General features: G+C 38.4%; 1 protein-coding gene across 1 annotated transcript; it reads right to left on the bottom strand.

Moving 5' to 3' along the window:
• Positions 1-3,225: 3,225 nt before the first annotated feature.
• Positions 3,226-15,791, bottom strand: dusp4 (dual specificity phosphatase 4). Its single transcript, XM_084746079.1, has 4 exons — positions 14,878-15,791; positions 12,626-12,753; positions 8,998-9,217; positions 3,226-5,278 (listed from the first exon to the last, which is right to left on the bottom strand). Exons 1-4 carry the CDS (start codon positions 15,245-15,247, stop codon positions 4,890-4,892), a joined length of 1,107 nt encoding a protein of 368 aa, XP_084602205.1. The 5' UTR covers positions 15,248-15,791; the 3' UTR covers positions 3,226-4,889.
• Positions 15,792-26,835: the final 11,044 nt, after the last annotated feature.

The following is a 26,835-nucleotide window of genomic DNA, read 5'->3' as shown; positions in this document are numbered from 1 at the left end:
ACAAACTTTGTGAAACGCTGCCTATGACTAATTCTCAATTATTTCAGCCCTCTTGTAAATGAAATTTTAAAAAATTCTGGTGCAGGGGAACCAGTATCACGAGCCTCTAGTTTTACTGGTGTTGAGCTACAGGAAGTTGAGGGAAAACTAGTTGTGTGGTTTAATGAATTCAGCCAGTGACTTAATACAGCTGAGGGATGATGAAACTCAACAGAGACAATTAAAACATTTGACTAAAAGGTGTTTTGAATAATAAGTATAACTTGGAATCACCATGCTTGTGTTTTGCTCATGTGTCTATCATCCTCTGAAATGAGATAAATGAGGACAGTTAAATATTCTCACCACTTGATGGCGCTGCAAGCTAACATTCTTTTTCTCACTATTATGAGTCACCACACAAAGGGGGTCCTGCTGTTTTAAATGACGAAAAAAAAAAAAAGACAATTTCCATAGATTTCCAATTTTATCGCAATAATGAGAGGATTTGTTGTTTTATTTCATGTGTTTTATTTTGTTGTTTGTTTTTTTTGTTTTTTTTTATCAACCTTCTCATGTAAAGTCTGTCCTTAAGGAAGAAATCAAACACCATAATCAGGGCTGGGTATCAGTACTCAGTACCTTTCAAGTGACAACTGAAATAATAATACAAGTAGTATCAAAACCTTCCAGTCAAATTATACCTGCCTTCAATCCTTTTGGTACAAAAATCTAGAAAAAAATGACTATTGATATTGTTAGGAAATTTTTATTGATATTGTTATGATTATGAATGACTATTTATATTGTTTTACTTGGCTCCAATGACCACCACCATTCTTCATAAAGAAGAACCTTCAAAAAAAAAGATCAAATGAAATACTCCATTGGTATCAGTATCACTTTAACGGTACTGATACTGTAATTTTTAAAATAATAATAATCATGAGCCTTGCAAACTCATCATCTCACTGATATCGTATCTGATGGATTCTTCAGGTGTTATTATGTCCACCCCCCTAACTGTAGCTGCTTTTGTCTTTTATTTGTCTCTGGCGTCCTTGGATTACTTTGGACAATGACATTTATTTATTTTTGAAGCAAATTATAATTAATTGATTGGAAAGCGGCACTCAAGTAAAAAATATCCCTTTAATTTCTTTAATTGTCATCATGATGCCATCATTCTGTGATTAGACGAGTCATGTTTTTTTCTGGGACTTGCATGCACTTAACCTACACCTACTGTGTGTGCCCACATATATTTAGGAATGCACAGTAAATTATCAACTAAAATAATATCTGATTTGACCAGTTATGTCATTTTTATTTGAATTCTTTAGCAAATGCTCTAACAGAGCCAAAGTATATTTTTGAAGTTGTTTGATGTACTTTGCTAGAAAAAATAAATGGACATCTGAAGAGTCAGAACTGTCCTGTGTTTTTATTATAATAGTGATGTCAGTTAGATTTGGTTCAGTCAGAACTATGGAATATTAAATCACCTCTCTTACCCTCAGGTGTGCAGACACTACAGGAAACATTAACTTATAGTTTTTAAAATTATTGTCTATCTTATCCATATTGTGCATAATTAACTAATTTTCATATGATAGCCTTTTATCAATGTATTGCATTGTATATTCATACTGTGAGTGTCATTCACAGAACATGACACAGAAAAAGAAAGCACAAACAATTAATTCATTAATTAAGAACATTGTTTATTCAACAGTGGATCTTCAGTAATAAATAAATGCACAGATTATTCATTCCACAATAAAATTGAGGGAAAGTTGTTTTTTTTTATATAAATGTCCAAGTGGAGGATTGATATTGCCATGATGGGTAAACAGCATTGACTAGACAGAGACAGTCTAGACAGATGGACTAACACAAAGAGGCAGACAGGCTGACAGACGGACAGACGGACAGACAGACAGACAGACAGACAGACGGATACCACACACGTGTACAAAGTATTGCGTTTTTCACTGATTGGTTCTCTTTTCTCTCTCTCTCTCTCTCTCTCTCTCTCTCTCTCTCTCTCTCTCTCTCTCTCTCTCTCTCTGTCTCTCTCTGTCTCTACGTGGACAAAATGTCTTTATGTAAAGTCTAGTCGGTCTACCATCACCATGATGTACAAATCAATCATAAATTATAAATACAGTATTGCATCACTTCAAAGTGCTACAGAGATAGGTGCCGACAATCTTCAAAAACAGAGAAAGGTTTGTTTTTTTCTTGAAACCGTGTGTGTGTGTGTGTGTTGTGTGTTGTGTGTTGTGTGTACATCAGGACCCGGGTATAAAAGCAACCATGGTTGGACTTTGTGCCTTTGGACGTCTAGCACAGAGTGTAGAGCTTAGCCTGGTCAGAAGCAGAAGCAATACAAACATATTGTCTCAAACTGTGGTATTATGAAGATTTGAAGCAAGTGTAGTATTGCATGACTTCAAAGTACTATGACGAGAACTGTGGACAACCTTCACAAACAGAGAAGAGTTATGGTTGTGTTGTTTGTATTTGTACGTGCACATCAGACCCAGATATACACCGACTGAACTGAGTTAAAAGGACGACTTCCTGTTATTGGACTATGGCCTCAAAGCAGAAAGCTTTCTTCTCTTTGTGTCAATCACTCCTTTATTCGGTATGGATTTGAAAAGTGAAATCAATAAGTGATAAATGTGTTCTGTTAACCTGGATTCCTTTCATAAGGAAAAAAACTGAGGGTCCCTGATGTTTGGTAAGCAGAGTATAAAACATCCATGATTAGATGTCCTGTCTTTGAAATAAGGTTCTCCAATTGACCCATCCTAAGTCCTGCAGAGTAAGTTGAGCATCTGTCATCTTTCTCCTTCCCTGTTTACTGTACTTACATGTTTGAGGTCTGTCTATGTTCAAAGACTAAATTTTGAAGAGGTTGCCGACGGACATCTTAAAGGTACTGTTGATAACAGTGATAACACTGAGCCACTAGAGGTCGCACTCCCCCTTCCTTTTTACATTTTTTTTCCAGTGGTTGTTAGTTTGTTAAATTAAAAAAAAAATAAAAACATTTATTTTGAACCCACCACAATTTTTTTAGGAAACCAATATTTTTTCTAAGAGCTCTGTGCATATATTATTATTAGTAGTATTACTATTTTAATTCTTTGTTTATATAAAAAATATTATCTATAAATCCTCCAAAATAGCTAATGTTAAGGTGTCTTTGTAGCTCAGTTGGTGGAGTGGAGCTTGCTTATTGGCGCACAGGCAAAAAGGGGCAGGACTTGGGAGGAGTCAATTTGCTCAAATTTAAGATGTCAAATTCTCTGTGTTTAATGTTTCAGTGGATAGTCATGGTTTTGTAAGCCTGAAAAATTGTTATTTCAAAGGTAGAATTCACTGAGTCTGACGCCTAATACGGACTTACTCAAATATAGCATATTTGTGTGTGTGTGTGTGTGTTTATGTCTCTGAGTGTGTGCAAGTTGAGATGAAGGGAGAAGCTTTTGCTCTTTTGACATTGTGGAATAAGACTCTGTACCGCACTGCTGAGATGCTTACAATTAATTTAAAAGTCTGACTAACATTCAGCAGTCTGCTTCGTAGCAGCTCAGAAAAAAAAGTATCATTCCACTGGTAAATCCAGGGACGCCTAAATCCAGGGGATACCTTTATGAACAAGGCACAACATCTTAAAGGACCATTCACTGGTGATGCACATTTTATCCCACCGATTTAAAAAAAAAAAAAAAAAAAAAAACTTTTTCCAAAGCATTCCCATAGGGTTAAGTCTTAAAACCAATGTCTTAAAAGGCATGTATGTTTTGGAAAATGGGTTGAAGATAATAATAACTTATTTATAGTGGATTAAAACATACAAAAACACCAGCACGGTCCTTTAAGTGGCTGTCTTCCAGAGCCAAAGTTCACCTTCTGATCCAAAACAACTTTAAATTTGTGATGAAGCAGAAGGGGTTTCCTACAGTGTGTATCAGGGGCCTACAGTGGGGTTTCCCAGTCCATTTACAAAGGCCCTGGCCTTTATTTGGCATCTGATTTTATTTATTTAGCCTCTCTTCAGCGAGGAGATGAGGAGCAGAGGAGAGGGGGCGGACAGGGTGAAGATGAGAGGAGGAAAGGAATATAAAAGGATGAAAAGGGAGATGAGAGGAGAGGAAGGTGTGGGGGAGAGACGGAGAGCGGAAGAGGACGTATGAAAGACAGGAAGCTCTGGCCGGATTGCCGGCGGAGCACCTGTCACTGAAGAGGCTCCTGCTTTCTATCACCGTCTCCTCCCCTCGTCTTTCCATCCATCTCTTTTGTCCGGCAGCAGGAGGGACACCCGAAGGGGGAAAGAGAGGGTGCTTAAAATTCCTCCTTCCTTCCTGTGTCCATCTCCTCTCCTAAAGACCTGTGGTCTCCATAGCAACAGCCCCTGTCTTCATACTGAGCTTATTCAGTTGGTACTCATGAATGTGTGTGTGTGTGTGTGTGTGTGTGTGTGTATACGTGTGTGAGTGAGGCAGCAAGAGTGTGTGTTCGCTGCCTCCCTGTGTCAGTGTCTGTGTGTCAATGTGTCTCTGTGCATGTTGCCATGTTTTTTTTTTTTTATTTTCAAGGAAGAGGGCGTGTCTTCAGCAAAGGTCAGTCCAACACTCCATCCACTCGTTTACTGAAATTCATTTTTGGTCAGTTTGAAGAAATCTCTCTTGTTAAAATGGAAGGAGCGTTGGCTGGTTTCTGAAATGTAAAAAGTTTATTTTCAGTCTTTGAGTTTTGAATCAGGCACCATGATGCTTCTCACCTCCCCGCCCTGGAAGCATGTGCAGCCGTCAGTGAGACTGACAGCCCTTCCAGCCAGTGGCAGCCCAGTCTGTGCTCAGTTCCTTGGGGGAAAGGCTGTGATTGGCTGTCCATCAGCAGCCGGGGGAGGTCGTGATTGGGCTGTGGTGCAGGTAGGCCGAGTTCACCACAGAAACTGGGAAGTTGAAGATGAATGGAGAGGTGGGTGTGGCTGACGCCGACGTGGTCGTCGTCGAGGACTTGGGTCCGAGCAGTGGGCTCGCTGTGGCGGCTGCTTCTGCGGCACATGAGGTGGCGAGGAGCTGCGACTCAAACTGCAGCAGCTGGCCCATGAAGCTGAAGTTAGGGGAGATGATGCTGCGACGCCGGCGCACAAACTCGAAGGCTTCGTCCAGACGTACCCGCTTCCTCTTCATCAGGTAGGCGAGGCAGATGGTGGCAGAACGGGAGATGCCCGCTTGACAGTGGACCAGCACTCGCCCACTGGAGTCCCGTACTGAATCTGAGGAGAGAGAGGAGGTCAGAGGTCAGAGGTTTCCATGGATAATGCATATATTTCATTTATTATAGACCAATACGAAAATCTCCTGATGGAAATAAGACTAAAAGATGGATTGCCGTGGATCTGGTGCTGTAGCGCCATCGTAAGGTTGACATTTGAAATGTCTCAACAACTGCTGGATGAACTGACATTTGCCCCTCAGGATAGTAAGCTCATAACTTCTTTATCCTTTGTCTAAATGGATCCATTTTTTTATGATGCCTATGTCTATAATGCATTATAATCCATCTATGATGCATTATAAACATACTTATAATGTGTTATACTGTACTTATAGCAATGTAATATTATAGTCATAAACAAAATATTTTGAATTATTTATAACAAAATTCATAACACATTATAAACCATTTGTAATTATTAGACTTTTTAGTATTAAAAGTGTCATAAAATTTTATATTTTATAATTTCATATATCCAATCACTCACTGACATTGCAGTGGCACAAATTATAGTGTAGTATAATTCTAGTCATAGTAATACATTATAACCATTTTAAAAATACACTGTTATAATGCACTGTAATGTAATTATAATACATTATTATTATAATACGGTATTATGTGTTGCAAATTAGGTTTCGGGGAAGCATTACATTAGTGAAATGTACACATACGTCATTCAGTTATTCAGCCTCTAAAAACTGTGTCAAATTGGACAATTTGATTTTCTGCTGTGACCCAACAAATTAATTGTTTTACATTTTGTGTTGTTGCATAGATCTAATAACACTTTTTTCACTTTACTTAAAGCAAACATTGACCAATCAGAGTCACTTATAATCATGCTATAATGCATTATAAGAGCAATTATTATAATTATTAAATGTTTATAATGTATTACAACTATGAGAATATTAATACACTGTGATCCTACCCAAAAAAACAGACATAGAAACTGTAACCACTTAGGTTTATGGCCAAATTACATTTCCAAAGCATCTTCTTTAGTGAATGTTAGCATGCTAATACGCTACATGCTAATACGCTACACTTAGATAGAGAACATGGTAAACATTGTGCATGTTAGCATTGTCAGTATGAGCACGTTAACATGTTGATATTAAACATTTGCTAAAAATCCATGCTGAGCTCATGAGGTTAGCCTTGCAGAGTCACTAGCTTAAGTGTTGTTTTTGCTTGCTTAAGCTAAGGGTTGCAAGCATGTTTGCATCAGTTTATTTGAGGATGAACTTTTCATCCTTCCATTCATTATATTTTTTAAGGTTAATTTAGCCTAATAGTACTGAGAATCTTCACAGTTGATCTCAGTTCACATTAAAGTCCAGATGAATCATGACGTGCTAGCTAGCTAACTACTGAATCTTAGCTCTGCCGTTGAAGACTGATTGATGGGTGGATTTTGTGACATCTTGGCTGAAACTGGTTAGTTCAAACCTACATAAGCACATCAATTTTTGTTTTACAGGAAGAAAAAATTATAAGAATTGAATGAGATGGATTTTTTGTCATGTATTGTTATATTTAATTTTTCAGTTGAGCTCAACATTAAATGCAAATGAAGAGGAAGCTGTTTGATTTCCAACAGTTTCTCACGCTTGCAAAGCCAAATAGAAAAAAATGAATCCACTCCGTCTTCACCCTTGACATACACTAATGTATTTTTTTTTTTACAGCCACAAAGTATTTTAAACACAACAGATGTACAGTGACGCCTCGCCTCGAGCCCTTTTCATTTCCTCTCCTCCACACTTTCGTGCCTTCCCCTCTCTGTGCAGTCAAACTGGTAACTAACCACAAAGTGAGAAAGCAGCAAATCACATTTAACTGAAACACGCAAGTGCAAAAAATTTGAGTCATCAGCCTCGTTCACACTTCCTCCCCTGTCCTATTTCTGTCTCTGCCTCTTTCAGTGTGCTTAGATGCAAGCTATTACTTTGTTACCGTGAATAACCAGATTTACTTAATAGTTTGATTAAAGCATTTATGGTAACTCAATTTCCCCCAACATCCTCAGTTTGAATGATTGGTTGGTCACGTTAATGTCCTGGAGCATGTGTGGAGGCCTGCAAGAATTATGAAGAAGATAATGGAGGTTCTTTAGTTTTTTTCATGTTGACTAGTTTAATCTAATGTTCCAACGCTGCTTAATATAAAACGACTGCTTTGTTCATCACTCTTTGACCTTTCTGAATTATTTACTGGCGTATCTCTACATGCACAAATATGTGATTGCGGTCTACCATCTTCCTGATCTTTCATTCGTTGTCTTTTGCTTTTAAGATGTCGACATTTTTCCTGTCTCTCTCAAATAGACATTTCAGGTAACTCCACCACCACAGCGTCTGTTCACCCGGTAACAGTGGATGAGTCAGACTCTGGTCCCACAGCAGCTAACTATGACGCATACCAGCACCTACACACACACACACACACACCAGACTCACGAACATACACACTCACAGCACGAAAACCACACACAATGTCTACACACACAGCGTGGATGTGCAAAGTGAAAGCGAATCACACACTCGCCGGTATTACATAGACAAACACAAATCACGCTGCAGAGAAATGACTGATTGGAATATTTTCTAATTACAGACGCTGTCCTCCGTCTTTTCCTTGATTGCATTACATCATTGTGTTCTGCGATGGAATCATTTCAGTAGATTTTGGAAGTTCTTTTTTTCTTGGCCTTTGCAAGCTCTACTGAAATGTGTGTGATAAAGGGCTACTTGGAAATAATCATTTGAGACAGATTCTAATGAATATATGTCTGGTTTGTCATTATCTGCCTGATCTGTATGCACAATGTATCCAGCACACAAAATATTTTCCATTGTAGTTCTCTAAAAGCTCTTTTATGGGAAAAATTCTCAGACTACAAACATGAAGAGATGCACTTACACTTACTGTCGGTTTTGGATTGAAGAAGATGGCTGTTGAGTTAATATGAACTGTAATGAGCCACTATTACTGAAACAGCATCATATGCAAAGGAATATCCCAGCTAGAGCTGCAACTAACAATGATTTTCATCTGACAATTACTTTCACAATTCAGCGATTCATCGTTTACTCTATAAAATGTCAAAAAATTGCGAAAAATGTTGATCATTGTTTTTTAAAGCCAAAGATGATGTCCTCAAGGGCCTCGTTCTTTCCACAGCCTAAAGATTCTCAGGGCAATACGATTCATTTATTCAACTAATCTTTGCAACTCAAAATTGGAATTTATTAATGTCAGTCAATTTGCAGTTTTCTTTGTCTTACAATAAAATAAATTGGATATATTTGGGTTTTAAACTGTTCTTTGGAAGAAACAAGGCATCACCTGGTAAACTGTAAAGGATATATATCTGCTGTTTTCTACACAATTACATGAGAAAATAATCAATAGTGAAAATTAAAATAAACTATCATTATTATAATTATTATTATTATATCAATATTACATTGCAAGCAGACACTGCAACAGCTTGCACAAAAGAATACCACCAAAATGAATAAACAAACTTAACTAAGATGAACTCTTTTAATGTGACCTAAATGAACACCTCACGCGCAAAACGTGCTGCAGCCTGAAGGGAGCTCATTTTATTTGTGGTTATCCACCGTGGGAATGCATTTGTTCTGCTAGGATACCACGCACACACACACACACACACACACGTACGTCACACAGTTACTCACTGACCTATGAACTCAATGGCCTCCAGGAACCAACAGCTGATGTCTTCTTTATGGTTGTCCTCCACTGGGATACATTTGTACTGGTACGCCCCCTCAAAGTGGTTGGGACAGTCGGCGGACACGTTCAGCAAGGCGGAGATTCCTATGCTGTCCAGAACCTCTTTCTTTGAGGCGTGGAGGGCGCTGCCAAGGTAGAGGAACGGGAGGATCTCCACTGGGCCGCCCTGGACCAAAGACAGTTGGAAGGATGACGATCAGTTAATTACTTCTTTATAAGTCAGTAGTGAAGAGGTAGATTTTCTGAGGCAGTTTGTTCATAATTCATTCATTCAGTCAGGTCATTACTTAAAGTCTCCTGACCCAACCAAACTATGGGAGCCATGTTGGACATAATTTACTTGAATAAAAAACAGCTTATATGATGAGACAAAGAATTCACTGTCTCAGTGAGCAGCAGAGGACAGATATCAGATGACTTCAGTATAAGTATGTGTATGTATATAAGTAAGACAGCTTGTTATTTGTGTGATTAAAGTTGCAGTAGGTAACTTGAACATACACAATGCAAAAACCTCGTATCATTCTGCTAAGCCCCTCCCGTCGAATGACACACCAGATATGCACGGACATTTTGCTGGATATTTAACATCAAGGTTGTCAACTGTTGTAACTAACAAACAAATTAATATCTGTTCTACTCAGCTCGTTATGTCTGACTCAGTGAAGAAAGAAGAAAGAACTGCTGTGATGTGGCTAATGTTTACTAGCCATTAAGGATGTAATGAAACCAAAAAGTCAAGGTATGACAACACCACAAAAAAACCACAACAAAATATTTATCAAGATGTTAAAAACTAAAGCAAAAATGATGACTTGAAAAAAATTTCCTTCATCAAATAATAAATCTGATGCGCATTTTTGCTTTAAACTTGTAAGTTCTTACCCTCTTAGAGGGATTATATTGGAAAAAGTAGCTTGCCATGACCTAAGCACGTGCAAAAATTGGCATAAATTGTAATTAAATAATATAATTAACCATTTAATATCACAGTGGTTATTTTTACTGTAAGGTATGGTATTGAAACATTTCATTTATATTTGATATATTGTTACACCAATACTAGCTAACCCTGGTTGTTCCTTTGATTTAGACCCAGTTTAATTAAAAAACAAAGATAAAAGGGTGAGCACACATTTTTTAAATAAAAAAACTTCAATTAAATTAGTGAAATGTAATGGTCAAAATACGTTGAGCACAGACCTACACCTGACAATGTAAAAACAAGATGATGTATTACTGTTTTTTAAATCTAGTTTTAAGGAAACTGTCATAGTATGAACTATGACCCTTCCATCAAGTTTCGTGAAAACTGGGTCAGTGTTTTTATCTGTGATCCTGCTGACAGACCAACAAACAGCACCGATAACATAACCTCCTTGTCTGTGGTTATAGTGTTGCCTACTGCAGCTTTAATGCAGAGTCGTTCGATATGGAACACTTCGATTATTTCAAGTCAACTTATTTCCACATATGGAAACACATCCAACTGCAGGAGCTGTGTGACAGGTGAACTGACTACTGTTAACGTGCTCAAACCACAGAATACAGTGGAAAAATGAGCATGTTTTTGATTCATCAGCCAGTACAGCAGATTTATCTTAGTGATCTACATTCAGAATTCTCTCACGCTTTGTTGAGGACCTGTTGTGCTATTCCTGTGAAAAAAAAAACAATTCTTCTGAGAAACATATGCTCCACTGTTACATTTCTTCCGACATAACGTGTTTGTGGCTGCAACAGTGTAAGCAAAAGTACAAGTACGGTGCATAGAGTCAGTTAGTTAACACAGCAGCAGGACTGAGGAAGTGAAGGTTTGTTGCATTTCCTGGAAAAAGGAAGTGTCTCACAGATCATAAATATGTAAATATGCATTTATCCTGTCTGGTTTTGTTGTGTTCTGGTTAAATATGTGAATTATTGACCATACAAATTAAATGAAGAACTAATATTCTAGTCTGTACTACAAATATAGGGCATCTATTTTGATATTTAATGTATCAATCAAATTTTTTCTCTATTTTTAAACATATCTCAGAGCATATTCCAGTGTAAGTGGATTGTTTTCCCTTTCATCGGATGTGAGGGGTCAGCTGGCTGGCAGTCTATACCGGTAGTGAGTCTTATTGACAAGGACTCTGTCTGTTTATGTCACTGCCGCTGACGAGCTCGCTACTGACACAGCGTCAGGAAATGATCAATACTGCTAAGAGATGTAATGTGAGGAGGGGGGTGGAGGGTGAGTGAGATGCTCAACCAGCTCTTCTACCCACTCCATCATCTCTGTAACACTGCGACAGGAAGCTTCAGTATCATTCCTGGAATAAACACTCCACCTGACGGTGCGGCCGAGACTGTCGAGCACTTTTCTTAGAAAACATACAGAGGCTGGATTGTTTGCATCTGCATCTTTCTCCTCATGCGTTCCAGGGGAATTAAATGCACGCCCACACATGTGACTGTGAAAATTGCACAAAATCTGCAGGCTCTAATAGCAGACCACTGACCAACAAAACAAGGCCACTCGGGTCACAGGAAGTGACGGAGAGGTGAATTAATGAACTATGACCTCCAGTGGAACCATAACATAAGACAAACCACCCATTTTAACAAAAAGAATAGTGTAGCTTCTTTAGGCTAGCCTTTATTCTGAAGAAAAAAGTTGGGAAAATAACCTGCAGTGTTTGCACAAGGCAGCTCTGTGTGTAAATGTCTACATGCAGAGTTAACTTTTACAGGATAAAAAGCTGAAACAGTCGATTCATCAATTAACTGACTGACGTGACATTAATAAATTTATATTTTGAGAGTGCACTAGTAGTTGTAATCATTTATTTACCAAAGACAAAAAGTTCATATTTTTTCTGAAGCATATTATAAACTGAATGGATTTATACTGACACTCTTTTGACATTGCATTTTGGTCTGGTGACTTGTGTCGTTTGTCTTTATTTTTCACATTTATGAACGAAAGAACTCATTATTTGCCTTAACAGTTGGCTGCACACTCAGTATCTTACACATGACCAGAACTGCAACAAATTGTTATCAGCTATTAAATTAATATTCAACTATTTTGATTATCAAGTTATCATTTTGATTCTCTGATTTCAGCTTCTTGGATGTGAATATTTTCATCATATTTTCAAATCATCTTGGGCTTTGGGAAATAGTGATCAACATTTTTCATAATTTTCTTTCTAGTCTGACTAAGTAGGCATATTTAAGACAGTGTTTTCCGATCTGCTAACTTGCAGCATTTCTGATTATTTATGAATAGAAACACTCATCAGCTGCAGCCTTGACAATTGGCTACACACACTCAGTAGCTCACAGGTGACCTACATCAGGCTGACACTGGTGAATGTTAACTATAAATTATAAAAGTTTTCTCTTCAGATTGTGAGGGTGCATGAGGCTTGAGTTGGGGTTTGTCAAAATCATTTTATTGTCAATTCCGCCATATTTACAGGACATATATAGGATCAAAATTGTGTTTCTCTCAGACCTTGGTGTTATTGTAATAATAACAAGTGTAGTGCAAAGCAGTACAACATACAGAATTGTGTTTTACCTGGTCATGGTGTGGCGTCCCGCAAGATGAGCATGCAGAGTCGATGCTGGACTGGCTGGTGAGGGGCGGTAAGGATTTGGTCTTTAAACAATACTCTGGGTACTCTGTGAAAAACCTGTCGTAGCCACCTAGAAAAGAGACATTATGATCAGTTATGATGCATCAAATGCAGTGCTTTGTTCCAGGAAAAGGACTACAGTATACCTTTAGTTATTAAGTCAATTCAAATTTTATTTCTATAGCCCAAAATCACAATTTTCCTCAGGGGGCTTTACAATCTGACCCTAGTTTGATTAAGGCAACCCCCTCTCATATTTTACTTCATAAAATATTTTTTTTTACTTTGTAAAATATGAGAGATCCACTCACTACTGAGGACCACAGACAGATTCTAGGATCCTCCACAAGCATTACAGGCATTTTATGATTGTATGCATGAATCCTACAGAAACACACTTAAGGACAAAAGCAATCCACATTTTCACACAGCGGTACAATCTGCAGCAGGATTTACCTCTGCGTTCAGTGAGCTTGACACAAAGTCTATTAAAGGGACCCCTGACCTAGTCTGTCCTGTGTCTACTGCCACGGATTTGAAAACAATTTCATCATCTCTTTGCTTTTTTTATACATCTGCAGCCAGGCTGACCACTGCTCTGTGCACCTCAGGGATCAAACCAGATTAACTGTGGAAAATGTCATCTTTACAAGCTCCATACATTCGCTCCTGTGCTTCAAGGCGTCTGCGTCATTAGGATGCACAAAAAAAGAGGATGCGCCACATCTTGCAGCTTGCAGCAGCTTTTGGTTTTCAGATTTCCTGCAGTCTAAATATAGTCTGGTGAGCATAAATCGAGCGTTGATTTTAGATTTTACAGCTCTCCCATCGGTGATTTACCCGAAGCAGACTGTTTTCTGAAAGGATCTAGTGTGTCCTGTAAGTCCCTCCGGTTTGATGTGGCTGCTACGCACCAGCATTACCTCATTCACTCAGCTCACAGCCATTGGTCTGTGTGTGAATGTGTGTAGCTGAGAGTGACTGAGTGAGTGTGTGTACTGTGTGTAAAAAAAAAAAAAAAAAGAAAAGAAAAAAAAAATACACCACTGCATAAAAATAGAGCAGAAACAGTTAGCAGGATATTCCAATCTCTGGTCTATAGGGTAATGAGCAGATACAAAAACAATACTCAGTATATTTATGGACTAAGCAATAAAATAAAATTGATTATGCTGGTTGAAAATAAAATGGGCCAGACAGGCTGTGGTATAGCCATTGAAACTAGGCTATTAATAAACTTTGGAGCCATCATTATTATTATGGCTATGATTGTTCCATTTAAAGCCTAAATGTTATCAAAAATATTATCATTAACAGACACATTATTGTCCCAGTGTGTACTCACTGGAGCCAGATGTATCGGTCTGCTGATATTAATGCCCTAATATTGGTCTAGCAGTTATATCAGTATTCATTAATATGATGTCCTGTAGTTTTTACAGAACATAATGCAGAGCATCTCTATTTTCTGTTTTACAGGCATTTATATATTTGACCCTTTTTCCTAATTCAAGTTTTTATATTTGTGTTTTTTTTAGTTCACTGCTATTTTTAATTATTAAATATTCCAGTGAAAGTTAACTGTTTGTTGGTATCAGCCCCAAAAATCCAGTATTGGTCTGTCTCTAGTACTTATCATCATTATTTTCATTGCAAATCTTTTTTAACTAATATAAAGGCTTATTGAAAAATATTTTAAAACTAAATTTAACAAGAAATATTATTTGTGTTACTGCATCATGCTAATTTATTGATCTTGTAATTTCTAAATTATTAGAATTTTCATAGGCTGCCTCTTTACCACCCTATATTACAGTGAAGAATGAACGACCATTCATCAGTAACATTACATTTGGTAGTCTTTACCTTTTAGATGGAGAATATTGTATTAAGAATCAGAATTTCTTTCACTACCTAATATCAGTATCTGCACTAAAAAACACCCAGCACCGACTGGGCTTTAATACTATCATCATTATTTTCATTGTTCATCTTTTTTGACTAATATAGAGGCTGCTTATTTAAGAATATTCCCACTTTACATGCTAAATTTATGAATGAAATAAGCACCATTACTATAGAACTTATTCCATATTGTAGACTTACAGGCTACTTCTTATATTAAGATAAAGAATAAACGACCATTCATCACTAAGACTGTATTAAATGGTGTAAAAGTGAAGACCATGTGTACCTTTGAGCAGGTATATGTGTGTTCCGGAGGAGTCCCTGCACAGTGCATTGAGCACCACAGTCAGCGTGCTGTCCTCCTTCACAGTCTCGGAGTCCGGCGTCCTCTCGTCGTACAGCACCGCGGCGGAGTACATCCCGGAGCGGAGGCGGCCTCTGACCTCCTCGTCCCCGGCCAGTATCTGGTCCAGGCTGAGCACGGAGCCCTTGGCCCTGCGGCGGACTATGGTGTTGCAGCGGGCGTTGACGGCTCCGCGGATGTGCCCCGCGCTGAAGGCGAGGAAGGAGCGGCAGTCCAGCAGCAGACACTTGGCGCTGTCGTCCTTCAGGAGCCGCTTCAGCACCGGGCAGTCCATCTCTGCCAGGTCCTCCATGTCAGGCTGCGGGTGTCGTCTTCACTGTCTGCTTGTCTCTCTCTGTCTGTCTGTCAGTGCCCTCCACCGCCGCCCTCCAAACCTGCTGTAAAGTCTCCTCTATCCGCGCATTGTAACCACTCAGTCCGGTCACCTCCTTCTTTCTTTCTCCCTCTCCCTCTCTTCGTGTGTGCCTCCTCTGGGTTGTTTCTCTTTTTTCCTTTTTTTTTTTTTATGAATGGGTGCATAGCGTCACGGCGGAGGTGACGTCAACCGATAGCAGCCTATCACAGAGCGTCCAGTTTCCCGTCCCCTTTCCTCCTCTGTCGTTCATTCATAAAAAAAACAGACATCAATGAAACGAGAGGCGATGGGGACGGAGATTAGACTCCATGAGGCGCACGGTGGAGTTTGATACAGCCATAACCAGCTCATGAAAGATAGTTTCTTATAATGAAGTCAAGGTGTTACAGGGTTAAATGAGAAGTCTTCTGATATATTGTACAGATAGATTGATTGATTATATTTGGCCTGCATTTTTAAACATTTTTCATTATCTCGTGAATCAAAATTCTGCAGGCTACACCAGCTAGCTTTAACCTCTTTGTTTTGGTTTGTTTAAAACCAGAACTATGCTGCATATCTGTGTCAAGCAAAGAACCTTAACATGTATTCTGGACACTTTGCATAGCAAAAGCCATATGTAGACACCACACTGACCTTTGGATAGAATGTCAACATGGACACCATATTGGTCCAGGCAAGACTGGCCTGTCAAAATATATGTGTAAACAGGGGAGCTGTGTTTTTCCTGGATAAAAAACAATAAATTGTAATTTCTCAGCCCATTTAAATAACTTTTTTTTCCTGCTGCACATAGATCATGAAGATGACTTCGAAATCATTTGGGTATAAACATTATAGTGCTTTTTATCCAGAAAAAACACGGCTCCCCTCTTTAAATGTACTTGTTAACAGGCCGGTCTTGACTGGAGCAATATGGCGGCAACGCTGATGCATCACAGTAACAAATCATAGTCAGTGTGGCAGCTATGTATTAAATGTCTATAGTAAAAGCACCATAAGATATGAAAGCTATGAGCCTGATTGGTTTATCTGTCTCTGAGGGAAGATTTTACACATAAACCAAAGCTGGACACATTTTGGGCCAATTGTTTTGCAGAAATCTTGGAAAAACAGTCAGTAGACATGCCTGTGAATATTCTCATTATGCAGCTTTAAGGTCATATTACTCCTTATAATTTATATTTTACTGTCATTCAAATTAAATGCCAAAACTTACATGATCTTAATTTTAAATTCAAATATTTTCTGAAAATATTACTATTTGAATTAATATTACATTACTTATACTTAACTATTTTTGATTTAACTTTTATATAAGGTTCTGTATTACTTAACCTATAAGATTATTTCAGTCTGGCTGTGGTGTAATGTGCTGAGAAATGTGCTGGTGTGCTGCAGGTGGGTGTGCTTACGTATATGCACACATAAACGTTTGTGCGTGCGTGTGTATATACGTCTGAATGTGCATCTGTGTGTGTGGGTGTGTAATCCTACAAGCGGAAACGCAATTTGCATCTTCTATCACACAGCCTTACAGAGCGTGTTCAGGTATTTGCATGTTGATCTCATTTCCATGGTTACGAGGGGAAAGAGAGCAGCACAGCAGCAGATGAGAGGAGGAAAATGCAGACACCCTGACACAAACAGACTGGCTTCAAAATAGGCAGACACTCCAGCTGAAAGAGACAGACTGATAAACAGACTGCATTAAAAAATGATAATTTAAATGCCGTAGCATTCTCAGATAGATTTATTATGAATGGGTTCATGTGGGAAAACATGAGTGTGTGTGTTTCACTTAATGGGAAGGCAATACATGTATATGCAGGTCTGTGTTTGGCTTTTATTCACACACCTGATTTATTTTTAATCAATATTCCAAGATGTAACTCATGTAATACAAGCCTGATGTGGCAGTAGTTTTAAAATAACAGTTGTAAGCAGACAATCAGTATCAGGAGCTGCTGGTTTTCAACCAGATTGAACTCATGGGACATTTTTTGTACTATATCACTTTGTCTGTCTGATAGAGTAAAGGAACACAAAGTGGTCTGGACTCAGTAACAAAAACTAAAACCTAAACATCAAAAGAGGAAATACGGGTGTGTGTTTTAATGTTTTTTAATGAAAAGTAGAGCAGTCACTTTTTATAAAATAAATAAAAAAGAATAAAAGATATATTTTTTTGTACAATATAACAAAATAGATTTCCATAGGTTACATAACACCTGGGGTTACTGGTCATAAGAACATGATGTTTGTCTACATTTTCAAAGGGCTATTCTAGCAATTTACTATTGGAGTTCCATAAAGTTGGGGAACTTGCAAGAGATTTTTAAAAGCATGATCAACGATGCAGCAAAGGCCGAGGTATCCTTACTTTTAGTCTTCAGTACGGGTTAAAACCATCCATCCTACATTCTCCATAATGCTACTCAATAGCATCTCATAGAGCTGGGAGTAAGTCATGCACGTGCAAGTCACAAGCAAGCCCCAGGTTACTGTGGTAAGAATCAAGCAAGTCGAGTCATTGTTTAGGTCAAGCAAGTCAGAAGTCAAGATAGCTAGTAGATTGCTTGCATAGTTTGATTAATTATATGGCCCTGAATCAGCCTTTTGGGTGTTTTTTATATTAACCATATGTCTACTCAGTAAAATAAAATGCATTAGTGATTCAAAGCCTTTTTAGAAAATGTTTGACCAACCAATAAGGTAGTAACTTCAGTGACCCTTGATATAGATCCAAATCTCTGGAACCCTGCTGGAGGGATCAACACCATTCATCCAAAACACAGTCACCCATCCAGTGTTTTAATAATGATGGTGGAGAGTGCTGTCAAAACTTCTCATAGGTGTTTTACATCAAGATCTGGTGACTGCAAAGGCCACGATACAAGTATTATTCACATCATTCTCATCAACACCCTTTGTGTCCTGTGAAGAAGCATTTGCATTTCATGTTTCTTTGCCTTTTTTCCTTTAATTTGTCAATAATTCACCTAACAAGGTGGCCACCTAACCACCTCTGGACCAGATTCTGTAGAATATATCTATGTTTTCCAAATCATTTGTGAAAAAGTGCAGACAAATCAGAATTGTAACACTATGAGTCATAATGTGTGTGTACATGCTGTATATTGTGTGCATGTGAATGTATGGTATTTGCTGCACGTGAACATCAAATATGAATAGTTGACAGAGGCACTGCAGCACAAATAAATCATAAATGAAAGGACCTTGAACGTCAAGACTGAGAGGTGAGCGAAGGTGAGGTGGAAGATGGAAGACAACGATGGCCACAACGGGGCCGAAGAGGAGAAAGAGATGAAAGATGACAAAGATGGAGAGAGAGGAGGGAAAGATGATTGAGTAAGAAAAAAAGAGGTGATTACTTGTGTTGGATTGCAGCCTCTAGTGTCCCATATAAACACACACACACACACACACACACACACACCACACCACGTTACTACCAACCCTAAACAATGCCTCACACAGGCGGGATGGTGCTGCTGCCGTAGCAACAAGGGAGAGGTGTGAGAGGGCGGAGACAGCAGGCAGGGAGCTGCGAGGGGATTGGCCAGAAACAGGCTCAACACTGATGTCATCCCTCCCTCCCTCTGCTCTCCCATGTCCATCCATTCATCCCCTCATATCCCTCGCCTGCATGCCGTCATCCATCAATACAGTGAACGAGGGAGGGAAAGAGAGAGGATATTTCCTAGCTTTATGAGCTTTGCACACGTCAGTGTTGGTAAATATCTCTTGGCCTCCTTTTTTACTCCAAATTCTTCTCTCTAAGCCTTCATTCTGTCTATTTTGTTGACCTGCATCACCCTCCCCTATATAATGTTGTCAATTTTTATTTTTGATTTAAAGGTACAGTGTAGTAATACAATGTTGTAAATGCAGTAATACAGCAGATGTGTAAATGCAGTGGACTTTGCCAAAGGGCTCATTTTCATCTGTTGTCAATAGACAGAGGTTATATAGCTCCCCAAAAAACAGTTAAGCATGCAGAGCAACAATAAAAAGGGAATGTTAATACACTCGTTAAAAATATGCACATTAAAGCATATTGTACAATACATGCAAGTAGTCTGTGTGTGTGTGTGCAGGTGAATGAGAAGCTCATTAAATGGTTATACAAATGTCATATAGAACCAATCACAATGTTTGTTTACAGTAACATCTGGGTAGAAATAACCTGCACCACGTACAATTTGAAGCCGTAATATGTAACATTTCCACATTAGAAAACACTATTTTTGTTGTGTACTTGCATTATCACAAATGTTTGCAACAATGTTCAAACAGAAAAATACGTAATTTATTTAACATAACAGTGCTAACCATTGTTAGCTAGTTGCTATAACTACTGGGAAAACATGGGATATGTCAGATACATCAGAAGTGAGGAAGGAAGGCACATATGACTGAAGGTAAAGTGAATAAAACAAATATTACCTCTATGAGTATGATTTAGATTGTCATCAGCTGTGGTGGCTCTTTAAAAGTGAAGATAACAACTCCCGTGATCCCATGCCTCCTAACAACATCATCAAACTCAGTCTTTTATTAAAACATTCACTAATGTTAGGTTGGACCTTATTAGCCTATTGGGCCACAGACTAATGAAAATGACAGCTTGAGTTTACCCAAGCTTAGCAGTTAGTCTGACTTGCAGTTAGATATACTGTTGTGTGGTTTATTAAAGACACTAGCAAGGCAACATAGTACATAAAATCAATGCAGCAGGAACATTAGAGCAGTCAAACCACAACATTTATATCTTTAAACATTGCAGTTAAGGGTGAAAATGACAACAGAAATAAACAAGTTGTCTGATTTTACATATTTCCACTATTCTCATCCACTGTCAGTTGTGCACCCAGAAGTGACTGTTTCTGTGATTTGGTCTGTAAATGCAGGCCAAAGTTTAAGTTCACCATTTTTTCAACACACACTTGTTCACTTTCTTGCCGAGAGTTAGGCCGGAGATACATTTAGTCTCTTTTTCAATCACAGGTTTGCATTTGCATATGCAACCGTGCACAAGCAATGCTCCAAGCAGGCACAGGATACACAAGGCAGCCATGCTGCATATGGATCCATATCAGACTTAGTTAAAGTAGTAGTTAAAAGCAAGTATGTCTTTGGCTTTACATGAAAAGAATCAGCCTACTATTCTACCATTCCAATGTCTGTACGCTGACTATGAAGCTACAGCAAGTAGCTGTTTAACTTAGCTTAGCATAAAGACTGGAGGCAGGGGGAAACTAGGTAGCTTCTGTCTTTGAAAAAGAAAAGGAAATTAACAAACATGTTTTTTTGGCTTTTGACAGAGCCAGATTACTTGTTTACCCTTGTTTCCACTCATTATGCTAAGCTAAGCTAACCAGTTGCTAGCTGTAGCTTCATACAAACAGAAGAGTGGTATCAATCTTGTCATCTAACTCTTTACAAGAAAGCAAAAAAGTGCATTTCTCATGTCTCTATGCTAAATATGAAGCTACAGCTAGCAAATTGTCCACGCTAAGTTAGCTTAGCATCGACTGGAAGTAAAAGAAAACTAGCTAGCTAGTCTGGCTTTGTCTACCAACACCTTAAAACCCCCAAAACACATTTTCTTTTCTTGTTTTTTGGTCCTTTGACAGAACCAGGTTTGTTGTTTACCATTGTTTCCAGTTGTTATGCTAAGCTAACATAACCAGTTACCAGCAGTTCATACAAACACAAGAGTGGTAGGACTATTCTAATCTACCTCTCTGCAAGAAGGCAATAACTAGTATTTCTCAAAATGTCAAACTATGCTTTTAAGAAAGCTGGTAATAGTAATAGTATGTAATTGCAATATTGTAAGACAATATATATAATCTAGCTATGTAATAAATAGAAATCACTAATAGCACAGTGAACTGCTGATGTTTTATAGAGGAAATCCTGCATACATTAAGTACAAATAAAGTCCACAAGGCAGGATAATTACAACACCACAAGAAAAAAAAACAGCACACACACAGGCTTGTATTAGTGTGTGTGATTCATGTGTATAGGCTCTAGATCTGTCCCGCTCTCTAATCCCATAATCCAGTGGTTAAGCCTTGACTGAGTGCCGCAACATTTTCATGAATGAGTTTGTGTCATTTGTCATGTGTCTGTGTGTGTGATTGTGCCGAGAGAGGCAGAGAGAGAGTGATGAAGGAGAGATAAGAGTTACGTGTGTAAAAGAGAAAAAGCAGAATGAATATGTGAATGAATGAAAGAGATATTGCAAGGACACAGTAAGAAGGAGAGAAAAATACATGATAGAAAGAGAAAGAGGGCAGGGATAGAGGCAGGGCCAGTTGGGCAGTAGAAGTGGTGTGGTGGGGGTTGTTACTCTGTTTGGAGCAGATCCATATTTTCTCTCTATACAAACAGACGGATGAGTTCTTGGGGCTGACAAGCAATTTAACCTTTTTACTCAAACGAGCAAATAATAAAGATGATATTTTTCCACTCCTTTGAAGGAAATAAATAAAACCAGTTATAACCATGTTTTGTCAGTCGGTCAAAAGGACAGACTCTTAGACTATGCTCTTACAAAAATGACAAAAATACAGTTGGAATGAGTAGAACTTTGACTGTGCTGCTTATGTAATTAAAAAAACAGAAATTGGGTACTCAACAAACAACATGTTTTTACAGAAACAATGGCCCAGTTACGTAATCTGCATGGCTTGATGCCACTAGGGGTAACTCAGAAATGATGCTTTTGAGATTTGACTGACTGATTTTACTGCCTTCCCACCCTTTTTGGTTGGTGACTAGAAGTCTTCATGGTTTGGGTCTCATTCTATTATTGCAGGTCTGGGTCTGTTTAACATTAGGTAATACCTGAGTGGATCTGAGAAAACCCAGCCATGACCAGAGAGCACTGACAGCACAGATGATACCTAATTAGCAATGCTAATGTTAGCAACAGTCACAGCATATGTAGTCATTGTCGTGTGTTTGTTTGTGAAGCTTATATAGTGTTGGGGGACCATGGCTCCTGCACGTCACTGAGCCATGTTTCAGGTCCGCCAAAAAAATCATGAACAACAGCCTTACAGTCTAACTCCATTCAGTACTACAGTATAGTTCTCAGTCTTTTTAGATAAGGTTTAGATAAGGTTTTTAGAAGAAAAACTCCCTTTTTCCTTTACAAGGACTTTAAGGTCTACTTATGTCCCATTGCCAATGGTTGAATATTTCCACTATGTTCCTTTTTTATCAGAATAATTTTTAGAGGCTTGAATAGGTAAAATGACTCTGTAATGGAAAAATGGATGCATAGTACAACAAGTGAAGTCTGAAAATACACACGTTTTTGACAAGCAGATATGTTTTCAATTATCTCATGACCCTTTAGATTTATCTTGAGAACATCAGTGGGGGTCCTGACCTCCAAGGTTAGGAACCACTGATACAGTAGTTAAAATAAATGTAGATATTCATATAAATCTGCACTGATGCTTTTGGTAAAATGGCCAAATCTGATTGTACTAGTTTAAGACTTCTGCTGTGTGAATATTTTCACTCAGTAGTAAGTGTTTCATATAATGTTTTTATTTCTGGAGTCTTTTTTTTTTAAGTTTGAATTGTCACAGTCATATCAATTTTATTTCTGCCTGTTGATGCTACCTTAATGTTTCATCTAGGTTGTCTGTCAATGATAGTAGTTGCTGCTTCGAATTCTGCTGCCTGTAAGACGGCAAGATTTAAGAGTTCAATGTTTTTGGTTGATGTTATGTTTGTCCAGAGCTGTTTGTGGAGACTCTGTGGGTTAATGAGTCATAAAACAGGTCACCAGCTGCTTATTCCCATTCACTCGATCAACTTACTGATCACACACAAACACACAGATGCAAGTTCATTGCATTGAATCCCTTCTTGTTCTTGCTGCAGACACTCGCCACACACGTACGTGCCTTATTGCCTCATTACTCCCACTAGTAATTGTGAATATGGGGGGAGGGGGGGCTGGCAGTTGTCTATCCTACTTCCTCATCAGCCTTAAGTGCAAATAGTACACTATTTGACAATCCTTGACTTCTGACACAAATGAGTTACAGTTTGTGGGAAATGTGTGTTTTTTTTTCAGTTAGAACCACTATTTATCAAAGAAAGTCGATTAAGAGCAAATTTACAATCATGACCTGGTAAAAATAATAAATTGTAGCTGTGACAAATTGGAAAAAAAAAACAATGATATGACAATGGAAAACAAAACTGAAACCTTAATAGTCCAGTAAGATTTACAGGGTTCTATTGGCAGAACATGGTAGAAATTGAATATATTCCTAATGGAATTTTCCTAAGTACTATATGTTTTCATTTGTGTAAAATCACATGAAAATAAGAATCATTGTGTTTTCATTACATTAGAATGAGCTGTTTATATCTACAGATGGTGTGGGTCCTCTTGCAGGGAGGCCACCTTGTTACTCCGCCATGTTTCTACAGTAACCCAGAATGGATAAACCAAACACTAGCTCGAGAAAGGCCCTTCTGTGTTTTTCGCGAGTCTCTCGGCCACTGTAGGTTCTCCTACATGCCTGGAAGGGGAGGGTGAGACAAATTGTTTCAAATCTCGCTGCTAGATGCCTCTAAATCCTATTCACTAACCCTTTAAAAGAATTAGTACTAAAGCTGAACCTTTACTAAAGTGCTGGTTGGTGGATTTTGTTACCTTTGGATAAACCCGACCTAGCTGTCTCCCCCCTTTATGCTATGCTAAGCTAAGTGTCTACTGGCTAAGGATTGATATTCAACAGACAGACAAGACAGTGGTATCAATCTTCTCATAAATAATAAAAATAAACAAATGTTTCTCAAAATGCCAAACTATTCTTTTGATTTGAATTCTGACCTCTGCAGTGCTGTTAGCACTACATGCTAAGCTCCTAGCACTGTAAAGAATGCACATCAACACTTACTCTGTCCATGGAAACCAATGAGAAAAAAGCAGCATGAGGACAGAGCTTCCTGGTCTGAAAAGCCAATGTGGACATGACTCCTTTGGTTGCAAAAAGAAGTCTGATTGTATGAAAGCTTATAGGAAAATGACCTTACTTCTCACTTGATTTATTACCTCAGTAAACAGTTTCCTGATGAGTTCATGGTCTAGTTTATAGTATGCTTCAATACAGCACAATGTTCATTTTGTAAATTATGGTCACTTCTAGAGTAAAATAGACAAATAAATAGGGCAATGCCTTGTGTTTGACAAGTTGCTACCATGGCATGCCCTCACGTTCTCAGATTCCATCAGGGTAGAGACACAGCAATGTGTCCCCTCCCCACCTCCACACTGTTGTCCAAATATGGTCACCTCTGGTTCCAAACAACCATGATGGCGATGGCTGTTACGCCAAACAAGCCAATGAATGATGTCATGGTTGGAAAAAAGTAAGAGCAAATAATAAAAACTTTCAGCGGGCATAGGAGACAAACAGTAAAGTCAACCAGAAAATGAATTACATAAAGCATGGCTTTGGTTGTCTGTTTTTACAGTAGTATGACATTTTCAACACAAAATGTGTTGAATAAACCTAAAGTAAAGGTGACATTACAGTGTAATCTTTTCTTTTTGTCTTCCTGTCTTACACACACACACACATACAGTAAAAACACTTATTCCTTATTCAAATCTCACTGCGTGTTTTGAATAGTCAAAGCAGCACAGGATGAAACAGTGAGATCATATTCAAACCTATTCATATTCTACTCAAACATGTGTAACCCAGAGGCATGTGTCCTGTTACAGCTCCAACGTTCAAACTGTGTTTTCAAACTACACTGGTAATACAAATATTGTTTTAGTGAATGTGAAGGAAGGGGAGAGAAATTCATGATCACTGCCTGGAGGATAATAAAGATTTTACCTTCCTGTCATAAATACTATCTCACAGCTTAGGCACAAGTCCAGACTGTTTGTTTTTATATTTGGCAGTCTGGGTAATGTCCACAGGCTGCCAAAGAGGCCAAAGAAAAAGGTGAAAGTACAAGTACTGATAATGTTTGGATGCTGTGATGACATGAAACAGTCCCTATAGTATGCAACTTCCTCTCTTCATGCGCCTGGAACGATATTAGTTGGTTAATAATTGCAGCTGACAAGCTAACCACCAGCAAGCTACATGCAAGTGCTAGTCAGTCAATAGCTTTGCCAGTTTCTTTCTATTTTCTACTTTTCCTTGACTATAAATAATTTCATTCAATAAAATGTTACTGAAAAGACATAAACGCTCTAACAAGCTTGCTAACTGCCACTTAGCTACTGACAGTAAGCTAAGCTTCTTAGCTCAGTCACTGACCAGTCAATGATTTCATACAGTTTATTGAAAAGACGTTGCCATTGTAATTTCTGTCACGCAACCAGTTGCTTTTCTTGTTTTCTCCAATACAGGCTAACAATAATAGCTCATATAGCCTTCCCTATATTCTAGCACTCAGGGCCCTGAAAGCTACCTGAAAAAAATGAAAAGCTAACTTGCTATTTGAATGCTTAACTTAACCAAGAGGGGCTTTCTGGAAGAAAGTCTTAATGGCTAACTTCTCCTAACAGCATTTATTTTAACATAAACATTCAGTTAAGGAAAAAATAATTCCATTTGTCAGTTAGTAGAGTTAGTGATAGTAGACAAGAAAGTTACACAAACATAAATTTACAAAATGCAATAAAAACCAATTTGACATTGTGAAACAAGTTATTGTTATTATGAATATAAGCAGGTTCTCTGAAGGATCACATGCACACATTTACTGTATATCTAAGTACATGTCTGGGGTGAATATATCAAGATGTGGAGAATGGAGAAAGAAAAAGAAAAGAAAAAAGGAAAATATACCATGACAGGCCTGCTTTTGGTGACAACTACCAACCCTTAATGACCTCTTATGAAACCCTACTTTTTTGTTGTTGAAAATTCTTTTCACATTATTTGCATGTGTGGCTCAGCTCCTCTCAGTGTGTTTGTGAATGAATGACCATGAATGAAGACCGTGAGCAGGATTATCTGCAGGTCAACAGCAGGCAGGACTAAAGCACAACTTGTGTGTTTAGTGAGTGTGTTTGTCTGACATGTGGCAGTCTGAGCAGAACAGACACGGGGATTAAAGACAGGAAACAGACTGCTGTTGAAAAACCCTTTCAGCATCTGTACACAAACACACACTTGTATGTGCCTTTCTTCTGCAGTGCGCTGGTAAAGTGTACATTTAATTTGTGAATCTGGATGCAAAAATGGAACATATTGCTGTGGCTAATGTGAACCCAGAGAGTCAAACACACACATGCACACACACACACTCACACACACTACCTGGCACTGCACTCTTATGTGTCAGAGGTGCGTCCGACTTGACACATGTTGACGTCATCAATCTGTCATGTTTTTGTTTGAGAAAGTATGACAGAGCCAGAAACTGTGGTTACTAAGGCAACGAGCAGGGCAAATATGACTGGTGACAAGAGAAACAGACCCACAAACACA

The sequence above is a fragment of the Lutjanus erythropterus genome, chromosome 20, assembly GCF_056507025.1.
Source record: "Lutjanus erythropterus isolate fLutEry1 chromosome 20, fLutEry1.hap2, whole genome shotgun sequence".
NCBI lineage: Eukaryota > Metazoa > Chordata > Actinopteri > Lutjaniformes > Lutjanidae > Lutjanus > Lutjanus erythropterus.
Note: the sequence above shows the minus strand (reverse complement) of the source record. Positions and strands in the feature narration are given on the sequence as shown.

What these genes read in the sequence shown, in the direction of transcription:
- dusp4 (XM_084746079.1), bottom strand. Translation starts at nt 15,247, where the DNA reads ATGGAGGACCTGGCAGAGATGGACTGCCCGGTGCTGAAGCGGCTCCTG. An exon ending in ACACATATACCTGCTCAAAG is followed by an intron (nt 12,754 to 14,877) that starts GTACACATGGTC and finishes TCTCTTTTCTAG; the next exon opens with GTGGCTACGACAGGTTTTTC. An exon ending in GGAGGCCATTGAGTTCATAG is followed by an intron (nt 5,279 to 8,997) that starts GTCAGTGAGTAA and finishes CTCTCTCCTCAG; the next exon opens with ATTCAGTACGGGACTCCAGT.